Source organism: Anomalospiza imberbis, chromosome 3, assembly GCF_031753505.1.
Source record: "Anomalospiza imberbis isolate Cuckoo-Finch-1a 21T00152 chromosome 3, ASM3175350v1, whole genome shotgun sequence".
Classification (NCBI taxonomy): Eukaryota; Metazoa; Chordata; class Aves; order Passeriformes; family Viduidae; genus Anomalospiza; species Anomalospiza imberbis.
In genome coordinates, this window is record NC_089683.1 from 6,258,776 (window position 1) to 6,273,350 (window position 14,575).

A 14,575-nucleotide genomic window follows, 5' to 3' on the forward strand; every position below is an offset into this window, starting at 1 on the left:
CTGCTTTCCTCTTGCACACTCCAAAATAATTGACAAATTATCATCACCTGTTGCTCTGCAGGGATTATGCATTATTTTGTGTTTGTGAAATATTAGTCTCAGTAGAGCTGCTCTTTAGGTACTTCTGAAATAACCAATTCAAAATAATACAAATTGTTCTGTTTTGTACAGGATCCATTTAACAGGTGACAATACTGCTACACAGGTAAGTTTTCAAGGCCAGCAAAGGAGTAATCTATCCACAAATCCAAACATTTTTCACTCCAAAAATGTTGGTGCTGAGGTGTTTCAAAAGAAAAACCCAGTCCATGCTGGGACAAGAGCCTTGTTTTCAGAACATCAAAGAGGGTATCACAAGATGAAATGTATATGAGGAAAAATAAATGACTAAATAAATCCTGCTTTAATTTTCTCTCGATGTGACCTACATCATTTACATTGTGTTTGCCATTGCTGCAATCACTGTGCAGGGACAATTTCCTAGATAATCCAGGTCTGTATTTTGAAGCTGTTGCTACACTACTGTGCTGTGCCCGGACACCGCTGTGGCTGGAGCCACACACTGAGGGGGGCACAGGAGAGCCAGCCCAAAATTGATTCACAGACCTTTCTGCAGGTGCCTGAGGGAGGCACAGACTCAGCAAGGGTTGGAACCAAGACCTTTTACCCTTTGTATCCTAAAGATTAAGCAAACTGCTCTGCCCTGCTGCTGAAACACACGTTCTGCTCGTGACTGATAGGTGGGGGACTGCGTGTTATCTGTAACAGAACAGGCGTCACTAATCTTTTCAAACAAACACACACACACAGAGGATTACTCGGATAGGCATAAATCCAGCTGTGAAGAGACCCACAGCACAGTTTTCCTCCTCAGAAATAAGGATTAGTAGCTATTAGGTTCATATGTGAAGACCAAAAAGATTACCAGTCTTCTGTACATGACAGGGTAGAGGAGGGAGACACAAAGCCACGCTGGGTCTGCACAGTGGTGTGGAGGTGTTAGAAGTGTATCCTCATTTTCTGAGTTAGCAGAGCAAAAGCACTGGTGAGGGTGTCCTTCACACTGGATTTGTGTCAGAGCAGTTCTCTGACTCCAAAACCATGCTGTTTTCAGTGAGATCAGAGTCTGATCATACCACTAAGAGAAAACTAAATTCTCACAGAAGAGAAACCTAATGCTCTGCAAGACAAATGGCAGCTGCAAACTGTGCACTACTACTGTATTACACCTGCTTGCAAATGGGCATGTAACAAATGGTTGAGACTGTCACTGAAGCATTTATTGGGAAAACCACAGGGCTACTGAAGGAACCATATAAATGTTAAAGGACTCAAAAATATGTTAAAATAGATCAGATAAAGTGTCCTGACTAGAGAGCTGCATAAATGATGAATTAAAGAGGTGCTTGCTGCAGTAATTTTTATTAGCACTGCTATTTGCACTATCTGTATCTCCAAACCGGAGCCTAAGAATTATATAAATTAACTGGAGAAAGACTGGAAAAGGTCATAAAAACAACCCTTAAAACAAACAAACAAACAAACAAACACCAAACCACAACACACCAAACTACTCAACATTTAGAAATGATGACTCAAGCTTGAAGGCAAGCGGAAGGATTTGTTTTGTTCAAGAAAGCAAAGACTGAAAGAAATTTGATTTGTGTCTTCTATATACATAAAGGTCTTGTCTATTAAAAAGAAAAATAGCATAATTCAGAGCAACAGAATTTTAATAAAGGAAAATAATTGTCTCAGGACAAAAATTAAGCATTGACAGAAACTAATTGGTATAGGTGCTGAATGGGCATCACTGAATGTTCCCAAAGAAGCATCTGTTAGGGACACTCTAGATAAGACTGAGAGCAGAAGGACACATCACTTGGTATTCCAGATCTGTATTTCTATAGTTAATTGTACTTGTAAGGTATCTTAAGCTATTTTCAGGAATAAACAACCATTAATTTCATTTTAATTATCAAAACAGATATCACGTTAGGATATTGGCTCCTCATGAGTAATTTCCTGCTGTGTACATGTCAACTTCAGCATCTTGGTCTGTAAATCTGCCAAGACTGGAAGAGTCTGAAAATAGTTCTTGGATCTTTTCCTTCCTCGGGTTGCACAGTTAACACTATTTTAAAGGTGGATTATGAATCACTCAACCTTTTTCTAAGGTTATTAATAAGACAAAAATAATATTTGCTTACATCCATTAGATTTATTATTTATAATATTTTTAAAGGCTAAAATAAAAAATATTATAAAAAGACAAACTACTATAATTTTGTGTACATATGGAGAGTTACAGCTGCCACCTGGCTTCAGCCTGAATTTACCTTTCTACCTGAAAATATGGAGAAGATATGGCTGAACACCAACCTCATGTACTGTATTGGAGTCAATCAGAAGACTAACTGATTTCCATTGCTAGGAGGTATCTGGACATCCAGTTATGTTTACAAATATCTAACAGCCCAAAACTGCAAATACAGTTGTTTTCCTTTGTAGATCATGAGTGTAGTAAGAAATGCTCAGTTCTGCTCAGCAAAACACCAGTTTAACCACTAACTTCTAACTGGACATCCATGTGGTTCTGCTCTCTTCAAATTATATGTGCTTAAAATTAGATTTGTCCTGTGACTTCATATTCTGAATCATTAATACACATTCCTAAACAGAATTTTCTCAACAGATACCAGAATGCTTCATAAAACAAGAGAAAAACCAACTCATTAGGAAAAAGTGTGATTTTCCCAGTGACACAATGAGTCTCACTGTCCCTGTGAGAAACAAGGTCTGTCATTCACAACAGTTCAGCTCAGCCTGAGGAGTCAGTAGGGAGCTAGCACAGAGTCAGTTGTGGCACCAAGCTGGAGTCCTCAGACTTTCCTGGCTTGGAAATCAGAGAACCACAGACTCACGGAATTGGTAAGGTTTGAAAAGACGTTTAAGATCAAGTCCAACTGTCAACCAGCACCACCGTCATGTTCACCATTAAATCAGGTCCTCAAATGCCACATCCACACGTTTTTGGATGCCTAGGGATGGTGACTCCACTTTCCTGAACGGCCTGTTGCAGTGCCTGACAACCCTCTCCTTTAAAAAAAAAAAAAAAAAATTCCTAATATCCAACCTAAACTTCCACTGGCACAACTTGAGGAATTTTCTCTCATCCTGTCACTTGTTACATGCGAGCAGAGCCCGACCTCCACCTGGCCCCACCTTCCTTTCAGGGAGTTTGGAAACCAAAACCCCCCCAGCTCCCTCAGCTGCTCCTCCTCAGACCTGTGCTGCAGAACCCTTCCCCAGCTCTGTTCCCTTCTCTGGACACACACCAGCCCCTCAATTTCTTTTTTGTCATGAGGGGCCCAGAACTGAACCCAGGATTTGAGGTGTGGCCTCAGCCATTCCCAGCACAGGACAAATCACTGCTTTGGCCCTGCTGGCCACACTATGGCTGGTGCAAGCCAGGTGCCATTGGCCTTCTCGCCCACCTGGACACACCTGGCTCATGTTCAGCTGCTGTAGCGGCACCCCCAGGTCCTTTTCCAGCTTTCCAGCCACTCTTCTCACAGCCTGCAGCACTGCAGGAGTTGTTGTGACCCAAGTGCAGGACTCAGCACTTCATATGAGGGAGTGGGAAACATCTTGTTGAAAAACAAAAATGTCCTTTATTTTCCAGCTCCAGACTTAAATGAAATTTTACAAAAGGATACCATAATTCCAAACAGAAACAGCTAAAGGCATAGGTTTTGATTTTTAAATATAAGCACTGGTATCCACTAAAAGGACAAGAGGCAACAAGCACAAATTTAGATACAGAAAAATCCATTTAAAACAGTTTTACCATGAGGGTAGGACATTAGAATGGTTGCACAGAGAAGCTGTGGTTTCTTCATCTTTGGAACTATTGAAAACCAAACATGACCCTGAGCAAGCTGTTGTAGGTGATCCTGCTGTGAGTAAGGAGTTGGACAAGGTGATCTCCAGAGGTGCTCTCCAGCATCCATAACTCTGTTACTCTAGTGCAGTGATCCAACAGGTGCAGGTTGATGATGCTAAACCACAGTATAACATTTGTATTTTTGCCTAACACAAGGTGTTTATTGCTTAGGATAAAGAATTACCTTCCTTCTTTTGGAAACCGTGTTCCTATAGCACAAATGAGCACAGAGAAGCTATAATCTGTAGTCAGTCTCAGGTCATCAAAAAACAGAAGGACAATAATTTGCTTCTGAAAAGAAAATTGGAGGAGTGATCTTTAAATAATAACTTAAGCTTCAAAAAAACCAAAAAGTTAAAATTTTCAAAGAAACCCAGTCCTTCAGAACAATCATCCTGTTCAATAGGAAAATACAGTGTACAGGTGAGAAGGCTGGACCTTGGAGCTATGATTGGGTCAGGCTGTACTGTGCACTCAGTAACACAGCCAGGGTGCCAGTCATATTTGTGTTCAAATTGCAAAGGCTTTTGTTTGAATAAATTACAGTTATTGAAAGGGCATTAAGGTGGCTGTGACAAGCCTGGACATGCTGGATTCATGTAAACAGATTTATGTTGTTACATGCTGCATTCTGCTGTTAAGGGCACAGGGAATTCCTTTTTTACCTTATGGCACATCCTGAAATAGCCCACTGACATGACATAGTTACCAAGCACTGATAATCAGTGAAAAATGAGTTAAAGTGATGTAAACATTTTCTTGGTGTCTAATGAATGGACTACTGTGAACATTATCCATCAAGCTGCACTGTGAGTTAGATACCATTTAATCTTCCCACTTTCTCTGGTGTTCAGTCCTCTGACACTCACGTTTCCAGTCATTCAGAGAGATTTATTAGGTCTACAAGCAAAGGGAGGAATAAATAGTGGCAGAACTGTCATGATCACTATTGTCCCACAGCATCAGGTCCTGCTGTCACTGTTAGTGTCTGCAGAAAAGTGCAAACCCAGATGAACCCTATTTCAGAGCAACACTGGCCTCAGGTGGGCTAGAGACCATGAGAGAAGGGAACCATCTATGGGTAACAGTTATTAACACGACTGAGATATTAGTTCCCTGTGAAAGAAGCACAGACCTCAGGGATTTCATTACTCTTGTCATATATTATTCTGTGACTTTCCATTTTACAGGCTGACTTTTGCTATCTAGATCATTAAAGAGAGCAAAGCTGGATCTGCACTCCATGAAGTTACTGCTTTATTACCTTGATACCAGAAAGACAGAAAAACAAAAAGCCAAAAACTAAATATCATCACGTTCTCAAGGAGTAAAACACTGTAAGAGGAGTTCAGTTCAGTCACCCACCCAGCAGTACCCAGTGTCCTGCCCACTGGGCACAGCATGGATCACCTGAGAGCCTCTGGTCTCAGCCTTTCAGCCAGGTAGGGATATCATGGGGCTCAAGGACATCTCAAAGACACCAGGCAGTCACGTTTTGCAAGTGAGGAGAGCACAGTTTGCCTTTCTCTCTGGAGTAGTTGATAAGAACCTTTATGGGATAATCAACTACTCTGCACAACAAAAGCAAGGAAAAGGACTTTCCTCAGGTGACAGTTCTATTCAAAATGCCTCTCTTCTCAGTTTTTTCCAATTAACCCAAACAACTCTGCTTGAATGGGAACATCTGCACATATTTCTTATTTTATCTATAGGAAAAAAAATGTTATTTTGAAATAAGAGGAATGTGAAAGAATAAGGAAATTAAAGACATGATTTTAAAGCCCAAATACAGGTTCCTAACACCATGTAGTTGATAACAAACAAAATGTACTCAATTGCTGCAGCTTCTAACACATATACAGTACTACATACAGAAATATAAAATAGAACTAATGCCACAGCTCTTACTTTGACCATATAATCAACATGTTTTTAGCAATGACCATGATCCAGTCACAGAAATAGGACAGGTGCTCTTTCAGGGAGTCATTTAACCAAATAATGACTACTGAAAACACTTCTAATTATGTGTGTTGACAAAATCTCTTCTGCTTCCAAAGCCCCCATGGAACCGAGAAACAGATTTTGATAATATTATTTATGTTGAAAAGTGACAAACTTCATGAGGCTGTCTTGAAATAACAGAATATTATAATCATGGTGTATTGTTCTATTCAAGGTACACAAGATCTTGAACATTTTTATATGGTAAAAAAGAAGGAACCATCAGGCCTGTGTTCCAGCCTAATAAATGTTGAGAAAGGTTAAATACAAGTGAATTTTATGAAGGGAATCATAGTGTTTATTCAAGAACACAGGTGTTTACAGTTTTGAAACCTAAGTAATCCTCTATAAGGTGAGAGAAGGTGTGAAAGCTCTCTCAGTAGTTTATACCTAACTGGAAATTAATGAAAATACATGTTGAAATTGTCACAGAAATACCTAAATCTAAATATTGAAAGAAATGAAAGAAAAACTTATTTCAGTGATGAGCATTATTTAAACAATATATTCAGTTTTCTTCGTAGCACTCACAGCTATTAGTTTTGAGCTCTCAGCTACTAGATAGTGAAGTGCAGGGATAGCTGAACTAGCTCAACTAAATAGTAGCAGCTTAGCTGTAACAGCAGGGAGATTTCCCAGAATAAATGAATTGCAGCAACAATCAGAATACCTACACCCTACTTCCACTTGAATGAAGAAATCCCAAGCACTTCCACACAACACAAATCACCTCTTTCTCTGCTGAAAGATGCAAGAGGTAAGTGAAGAGATTGGCTCCCTGCAGCAGAGTTAGGAGCAAAGCAGTGGGCAGCTGTAATTCACTCATTTGGAGGATACACATATTGATGTGGGGCTTAAAACTAGGGTATGCTTAGGAGCACCCAGGTTCTTACCTTTACAAAAACGGAAATCTCAAAATCTTCCTGAAAGTTGTTCGTTTCTCCAAAGTTATTGTTAAGGGGAAACTTGAGGGAAGTTGAAGAGTTGGTAAAAGTGCTCTGTCTCTGACGAAACTGGAAATCTGGAGGAAAATGCAGGTTGCTCTCAAACATTGTGCCCTCTACGTCTTTATCTTCCAGAGCTGGGCTCACCAGATCCATCTGCTGCTGTGGGTAGTCTTCTTCAGCACCATGGTGAGGTGAAGAATCATCTTCTCCATCAATTTCATGCTGAGAGGCCACAGAATTATTACAGCTATCTTCTGAGTTCTCCTTACTACCATCCATGTTTTCTGGGGTATTAGTGATGGAAAAAGGGGATGCTGAATCCTCACGGACATGATCAAAAAGAGCACCCCCTTTATTTTCCTCAGAATCTGAAACCTCAGAGACAGTGGTGTCGTTAGCATTTTGATTGATGTGAGTGAAGACTGGATCTTCCATGGCTGCTGGCTGGTGAGCTTTGCCTGCCTGCTGGTACCTTACAGACTACAATTAAAATGAGATGTTGACAGACAAGGCTCCTCAGGAGGAAGCAGAGTCTGTGGTGTACTTTCTCAATGCTCAGCTACACATGGCAGATCTCCAACAATCATTTACTGAGAGCCTTGAATCAACAACTGCACTTCCACTGAAGTAAAAGGCTGTCTCACTTTTAACCCCTTTGTCAATCTGACTCCTGGGAACTGTATCTCAGGAGCTGTAATCAGTTGTTCCTCCACATGTTGCCTGGGTAAGTGTAGCAAAAACCAGCTGAAGAACCTATCAGTACTAGAAAGCTACAGTAAAAAAATAAGTATTCTTACATAGGAAGTCGAAAATAGTTCTACTGGAAATCTTATTTATGTAAAGAGGTAGAAATGCAGACTTCGCCCACTCACTCATATTTTCACAAAATATGAGTAAGTTTTTTCACAAAAACTTCAAGGAAAAGCAAGGCAAAACTGCCTCAATAATACAAGCAATCATCTACAACATTTTAGTGGTTACTTGCAAAATCATCAACAGCTGAAGATCATTTATGAAAAAACTACAAAAAAATATAAAGGGGTAAATTTTAACTCTTTCCAACATTGCCGTGCATTCACTTTGGGGGCCACACATTTCACATTTGGCATTGTCCTCCACTGAATTATATAAACTAGGGCCAAAACTGTAAAAGCTCTCATAAGTTGCACTGGGAATACAGGAAAAGAAAGCGATAAAGAAGCATTAATCGTGTATTAATTACATATACATAATGCATCAATTAATTATAATCACATTTTGGTTATATATCTCCATGTTGTAAGACATACACTATAGAAGTCTAGTTTGCCACCTCGTGTATACAGTTCCTTCTCTAATGAATGGAGAAACACACCAAACTGCATCTGGATTTCATAGATTATTACAAGAATTCTTATAAACTAATTATATTTAATCTTTTGGGGTTGAGTCAATAGGAAAATGAAGGTGTTTTCCTCCTGACCCAACCCTGTAACTTCCTGAGAGGTAACTGCCACAGCCAGGTTAGATTTTTTAAAGAAATAAAGAAGAGAAGCAAAAGAGAAAGATGGTAATTCAAGCCATTCCAGGCAGAGCAAGAAGGGAACACAAGCTGTTTCACAGTGTAGGACAGCAGGTGCAGCCTGCCTGGGATTTATGACTGTTGTTACCTGCTATTACTCTTATATTAAGAAATTTAGAGTACTACTAAAAATAAATATCAAAAGCAAACCAGTATTTCATCTTACTTAAACTTAGGGCTCCTAGATAACCTGAAAAGTGCCAAGATCATGGTCACAACCAAGTTTAATCACTGTGTGTACAGTACAAAGATGCAGGTAAGTATCAGAGATCAGTGAGATCTCTTAGCTCACAAGGGCATTTCTGGCCTGCTGCAACTCAAAGACTTCAAGGATACATTACCCATTACCAAGGCCTAATTTCAACTCTTATTACCCCCACATTCCTGCCTGGCACAAGTGGTCCATCACCAAACAGGACAAAGCACATCTCTTTACATTAGCTGTATGTACCTCAGCCACAATTCCTCACGTGGAAATCCTAACTCAGAGATTCTGAAATGTGTGCTGTGTAATCTGTCTTGCAAGCTTCTAGCACTCAAGACCAAGGCTAATGATAAGACTGATTTAAAATCATGAACTTAAATTACTGAAGCTCCAGAAAATTCAGAAAAGCAATAAAACAGCTGGTAAGTTTTATAAATTCAACTTCTTTTAGGACTACTTTTCACTTCTAAGAAAACACTTGGATTTCTTCATATTTTGTAGAAAGACAAATGTATTTCTGCCTGGGTCTGTTCAGCTTGCTCTCAGCATGACTTTGATCAGCAACTCCCACTGATCTTCAACCCCTTCTTACAGAGTGCCTGCAGGATTAAACTCACTGGGATCATAAAAACTCTCTCCTTAATAACTCGCCTGGCAAACAGTTTGAGGGAAAAAAAGAACACAGAAATATGCATGACACAAAACAAAGAACAAAGTCCAGTTGTAGTCCAGTCCATGACAGTTTTTTTCCCCCTCCACAAAGACAACATTTGCAGGATGCAGCAGCACCTGCTGGAGGGTTTAAAATATCACAAGTAAAGCAAGGAGTAAGAGCATAAGGTGAGTATTATTTAAAAATAAATACAGTTGATGTGGGTTTCTTTATTGTGAGGTATCCAAGTTTTTCTTTCCTCTGCCACCCTCCGAAGAGCAACGAAAAATATCATTAAGTGTCCAGTGAAATGGGACTTCTCTGCACAGAAGTGAGAGGGAAGAGGTTGTATGAGGCAGGAGACCAAAAAAAAGGTCTCAGCACAACTAAAGCCCTCTGAGTAACAGTCCCACCCTAAAGAATGCAAGATTACAAAGATTACAAATAATTACAAAATTACAAAACAAAGATTACAAAACAGAGATCACCAATTTCATCCATTCCCTAAATTCCTCTGCTCCCAAATCTAGAAGGTGTTGAGTTAATGTAGAAGTTAGTAACACAATACTTTCTGCTGCTAATTCTATAATCCAGGTTGTGTCACTGACCATCTGGACCCACGTGAGCCATTGGTAATGCTGATCACCAGCTCTGCAGAAACACAAAGAATCACAAAAACCTTAAGCAGAAAAGTTCATAGAAGGACAAAGAACATAAGCAATAAAACTCCTCATTTTCAGGAGAAGCTTGTTTTTTACTTCATTACTGAATTTCTGATTTTACTTCAACTTTATTCTTTTTAAAGGAAGACATACCAGAATCAACATGACTACAAGTCCAGTTAGTGTACTTAGAGACAAGTTACAGTTTTGTTAGTGTTCAGCACCTGGAATAAGCAAATCATTGATTCTTTCCACAGTCCAATGGACATCGATGAGCACCTCCAAGTACATCATAGAAAAAGATGGAAATAATTATATCAAAAGGAGATGAAGATGGTCTTTAATACAGCCCAGTTATCAGAGCTCCCTACAATAGATGTGTCTGTTTAGACAGCAAGGCTGGTATTCATCTACATTTAAAGCCCACAAATGGACATCAAAACTGAGGCTAGGAACCCAGATAACTGCCTAGTTCACTCTGCAGAGACACACAGAGCTGAGTTCAGCAGCTCAAACACACATTTATTGCTATTTAAGTTGTTTGCTTAGAGCAACTTGATTTATCTGAAGGATAAGGGCTCTGGCACTTATCTGGCACAGACTGCTAAAGCTCCTACTGAAACTTTAGCAGTTCACCCTGAAACCCCAACAGAAATCAGCACCTCCACCTTGCACTTTTTTTAAAATGACAAGCAGAAGACTGACTTGTAAAAAAAATCCTGCATTGCTAGAGTCAGTTACATTGCCTCCAGAGTGGAAGAGAAGGGTGGGAAGAATGAAGAGTAACAAGAATATCCGACCCCTAAAGAGAATACCTCACATATTCTCAGAGACTAAGAATCAGAGGCAAAACCCCACGTTACACTATTTAGTGCAGATTCCCCAGACTTCTACCTGGGTACACCTTTATTGAAACAATAATTTGCACATATTCAAGACATTCCATAATATTGTAAACTTCAACTCATCCATCAGTGGCACAAGTAGCTTCAGTGGTTCACAGCCCTGTATAGAAATAGCAACCTGCTTTTACAGGAATTTCTGTTGTCATTTCCAGTTGGATATTCCTGTAATTTTAATGGTTTAATAAGAGTCCTTCAGTTTTATTTGTTCTCGATGAAGATACTTGCATAATTTAAGTAAAGAGCCTGTAAATCATTCCTCATAACATAAAGAAATTAAGGACCTTCAGTTGCTTGCTCTAAAGTATCTTTTTCCAGACAAAGAGATGCAAAAAAAAAAAAATCCTGAATGGTTAAAACACTCAGAGTTCTTGGAAACAGCTGAAACTGAATGATGGTAAACAAAGTTTACTGTCTCTCAGAAACTGAGGGATCTTAGCATCCCAGATGATCAGACCCTTCATTTGCCCTTAGTGCACTCAATGAAAATCATGAATGTTCCTGGCCATTCAGGATGTTGGTTTTACAAAAAGAAAAAAACCAACAACTTTTTTCCTTCATTAAGATCCAAAATTTCCAAAGCTTTGCACATGTATTTATCAAGGACATTATCAAAACTACACTGTGGGCTCTGGGAGACAGACTGGTCATGGTTTACAGACATACTACAAGGGACTTGCAGTAACTTTGTTTTCACTCCTGGCTGCACTCAATAGCTGGAGGAAATCAACCACAAACTCCTGCACCATTTCCAGCCTCAGCTTTTACTTGTGTTGTTGGCAGCACCTCATCTCTACACAGTTCATCAACAGGAAACCTCTATCCACTGCCAATCTTGCACTAAACAGCACAAGGACAAGACTTTATCCCACATTTTGTTCCTTTATCTGTATTCTATTTGTACTGCAGTAAGGAGAACAAAAACACCAAAGAATTATTTCAGAAGACAGTGGTTTGGTAAATGTTCAGGATGACACATTTCACACAGGACTCAGCACATCCTTGAAGCAAGCATCCAGAAATCCATCTGTTGTTCTGCTAAAACTGACCTGGATTCTGCAGTCCTGAGGGGCTGGTTCATAAATCCAGGACCCCACTGTAGCAATGGTGATCCACCTTCACCCATATTTCCTGGGCTAATGAATAAAAGGCATATTTTAAGCAAACACACCCATAAATTTCACTCTGCATATGACAGACATTTCTCCACTGGGAACTAGACAAACAATAGAAAACCACTTTACACAGGACACTCAATTCTCATGTTATCAACAGCTTTTAGTTGTTAAAAATACCAGGAGTCATTGTCAACCTACATTTGAAAACCTGCTTTACCTGCTGCAGTGCCTAATTGTTCCCAATTTAGGTGTTTCAAAGCCCTTTATTTTTGGTCTTCCAGTTCATTTTGTAAAACTTTACTTGGTTTGGTCTTTAAGTCCATGGTCAGAAACTCCATTGGAATACCTGAGAGCCTAAGAAATGCCAACATTTTATCTGCCTAACTGTTCCAAGAAAAACATTTTTGTTTGCCTTTAAAATCTGGCATAATTTCAACAACCTTGTTTATCTCTGAAACTAAGCACCCTTGAAAAGCTCAGCAACCCAGTTTCAAGCCTGTTTGCAGTGGAGGATCTGGTAACTGAAATAAAGAAGACAGAGACACTACAGTCCTCTGTATCACCCTGTCATACAGCCCTAGGGATCTCCTTCCTAGTTTGAGAAACAGAAAGGTTAAGAGCCCTTTTTGTTTATAGCCTCCATATACAAGCAATGCTTTGGATTAAATGGGCACTAAAAGCTTAAGGTCTAATAAAGTTTAACAGCTGTTACTTACTCAGCTCTTTTTATGGTTTCATGAAACATCTATTTTTTTCATCTCAATTTTATAAAGATGCATCAAAACCCAGTAAATTACAGGTTAAATGACAGATTTAAAAAACTACTGAGCAAAAACGGAAAATGGTGACAGAGGTCTCTATCACATGGATAAAATTGAGAATAAAATTGGAAATACAGGAAATATTTCTTGTTCAAGAAAGTATGCAATACAGGGCAGGGACATCTTCCACTATGCCCATGTTGCTCCAAGCCCCTTCCAACCTGACCTTGGACACTTCCAGGGATGGGGCACCCAGAGCTTTTCTGGGTAACCTGTTCCAGGGCCTCACCACCCTCACAGGGAAGACTTTTTTTCCTAATATCCAATCTAAACTTGCTCCCTTTCAGTTTGAAGCCATTACCCCTTGTCTTGTCACTCCACGGTCTTGTAAAAAGTCCCTCTCCATCTTTCTTGTAGGCACTCTTCAGGTGATGGAAGGCCAAAATTAGGTCACCCCTAAGCCTTCTCTTTTCCAGGCTGAACAAGCCAAATTAAATTAGTCCAAATTTAACCCCAAATTTAATTAATCCAAATAAATTCAGTTGCTTCATTTCTACAACCCTGCCAGCTAGAGGGTATGGTTTCCCATCTAAGTGTTGTACTAAACCTAGCAACCCCTGAGAATATTTTGAGGTTGCCTGCTCTTTACTTCCTGGCATTGACTAATGGTTTTCGAGCCGCAAATGCTCAGTTGTACTCCAGCAGTAAATCTGCAGCATCCAGTACTTAGAACTGCAGCTTCTAAAGGCAAATATGGGCTAAAATACGACAGAGAGATCAAGGTGAAGAAAGGCAAACATCTCAGTAGTGCCCAGTTTTACTCCTCTTAATGTAAGTATACATGTAACTCACCAATTTCTTGTAGGCAAACACTGTAAATGGAACCAAGAGCAGTATTAAACACATTAGACATATATTGGCTATGGCAGCTCAGAGTTCAGAGCTGCTGTGGTGTGCTGCCTGTATGATGTGTCAAACTGGGTACAACACATTAGGCTGGGCTCGTGAATAAGTGAATTCTGCAAGTGGTTTTCAAAGCATGTGGGCAAGGGTAAACAAGAGGTTACTCACACCTTTTAGGACTGAATAGCTGAGTGAGTATGCTGCAAAAGTAGGCTGACAAATGAGCCCGGGTGCTTAAAAGTTGTCTGCATCTGTACATAAAGTTTTTAACACAAACTCAATTGTAACTTGATGAAATTGGTCAAAATATTGCACCTGGTCTGTTATGCATTCCCTAGAGCTCTAGTTCACTCTGGGTAAAAAATATTTTTAAGGCAATACAACAAATTTATAAAGGACTTGTCCCTCCTCCACATGATCAGCTGTCGTGCATATTCACAAAGCTGAATTTGTGTAATCAAAAAAGAGACTCGGAGAAAAAAAACACACAAGGACCTTGACTTGAACTTGACACATAGCACCTAAGTAGCTGGAGATGTTTTTTCCCCTTTTTCACAGGCCTGTGTTTTGCCACACCTGCTACATTCCATAAATCAAGGTGAATCAGGGGCGTGTCACTTTAGTCAGCCTATTGTACCACATTTTAGAGCCACTCCACAGCTGGCACACACAGGTAGCAAAACCTGCCTAACTCATACATATGTGAAAGCCATTAGGAAGAAACAAGCTGAAATCTACACCGCCTGCAGAATAAACATCTAGCAGGGTACACAGAATGAAATTCAGATCTACTTCAGTCAGCTATGAAGCCATAAGCATGTCTTTTTCTCAGTTTTTAGGATGAAATTTACAATAGTGATGATTTGTGTTCTGTGCTATTAAAGGATGCTTAATTTCTCTATTTACATAGAGCT

At 39.6% G+C, this 14,575-nt stretch overlaps 1 protein-coding gene across 2 annotated transcripts in view; it reads right to left on the minus strand.

Moving 5' to 3' along the window:
- The window catches only part of CLIC5 (chloride intracellular channel 5), an 84,195-nt gene extending 70,240 nt beyond the window's left edge, over positions 1-13,955 (minus strand). Inside the window, exons 1-4 of one of the 2 annotated variants that reach the window (XM_068183248.1) lie at positions 11,929-13,955; positions 9,879-9,966; positions 9,529-9,634; positions 6,844-8,065 (exon numbers count right to left, since the gene is read on the minus strand). In XM_068183248.1, the coding sequence (XP_068039349.1) occupies positions 6,844-7,332 (489 nt within the window). In that variant the 5' untranslated portion in view covers positions 7,333-8,065; positions 9,529-9,634; positions 9,879-9,966; positions 11,929-13,955. The remainder of the gene's footprint in view (positions 1-6,843; positions 8,066-9,528; positions 9,635-9,878; positions 9,967-11,928) is intronic. The other variant, XM_068183249.1, reaches the window with a different exon arrangement.
- Between the last annotated feature and the right edge of the window lie 620 nt (positions 13,956-14,575).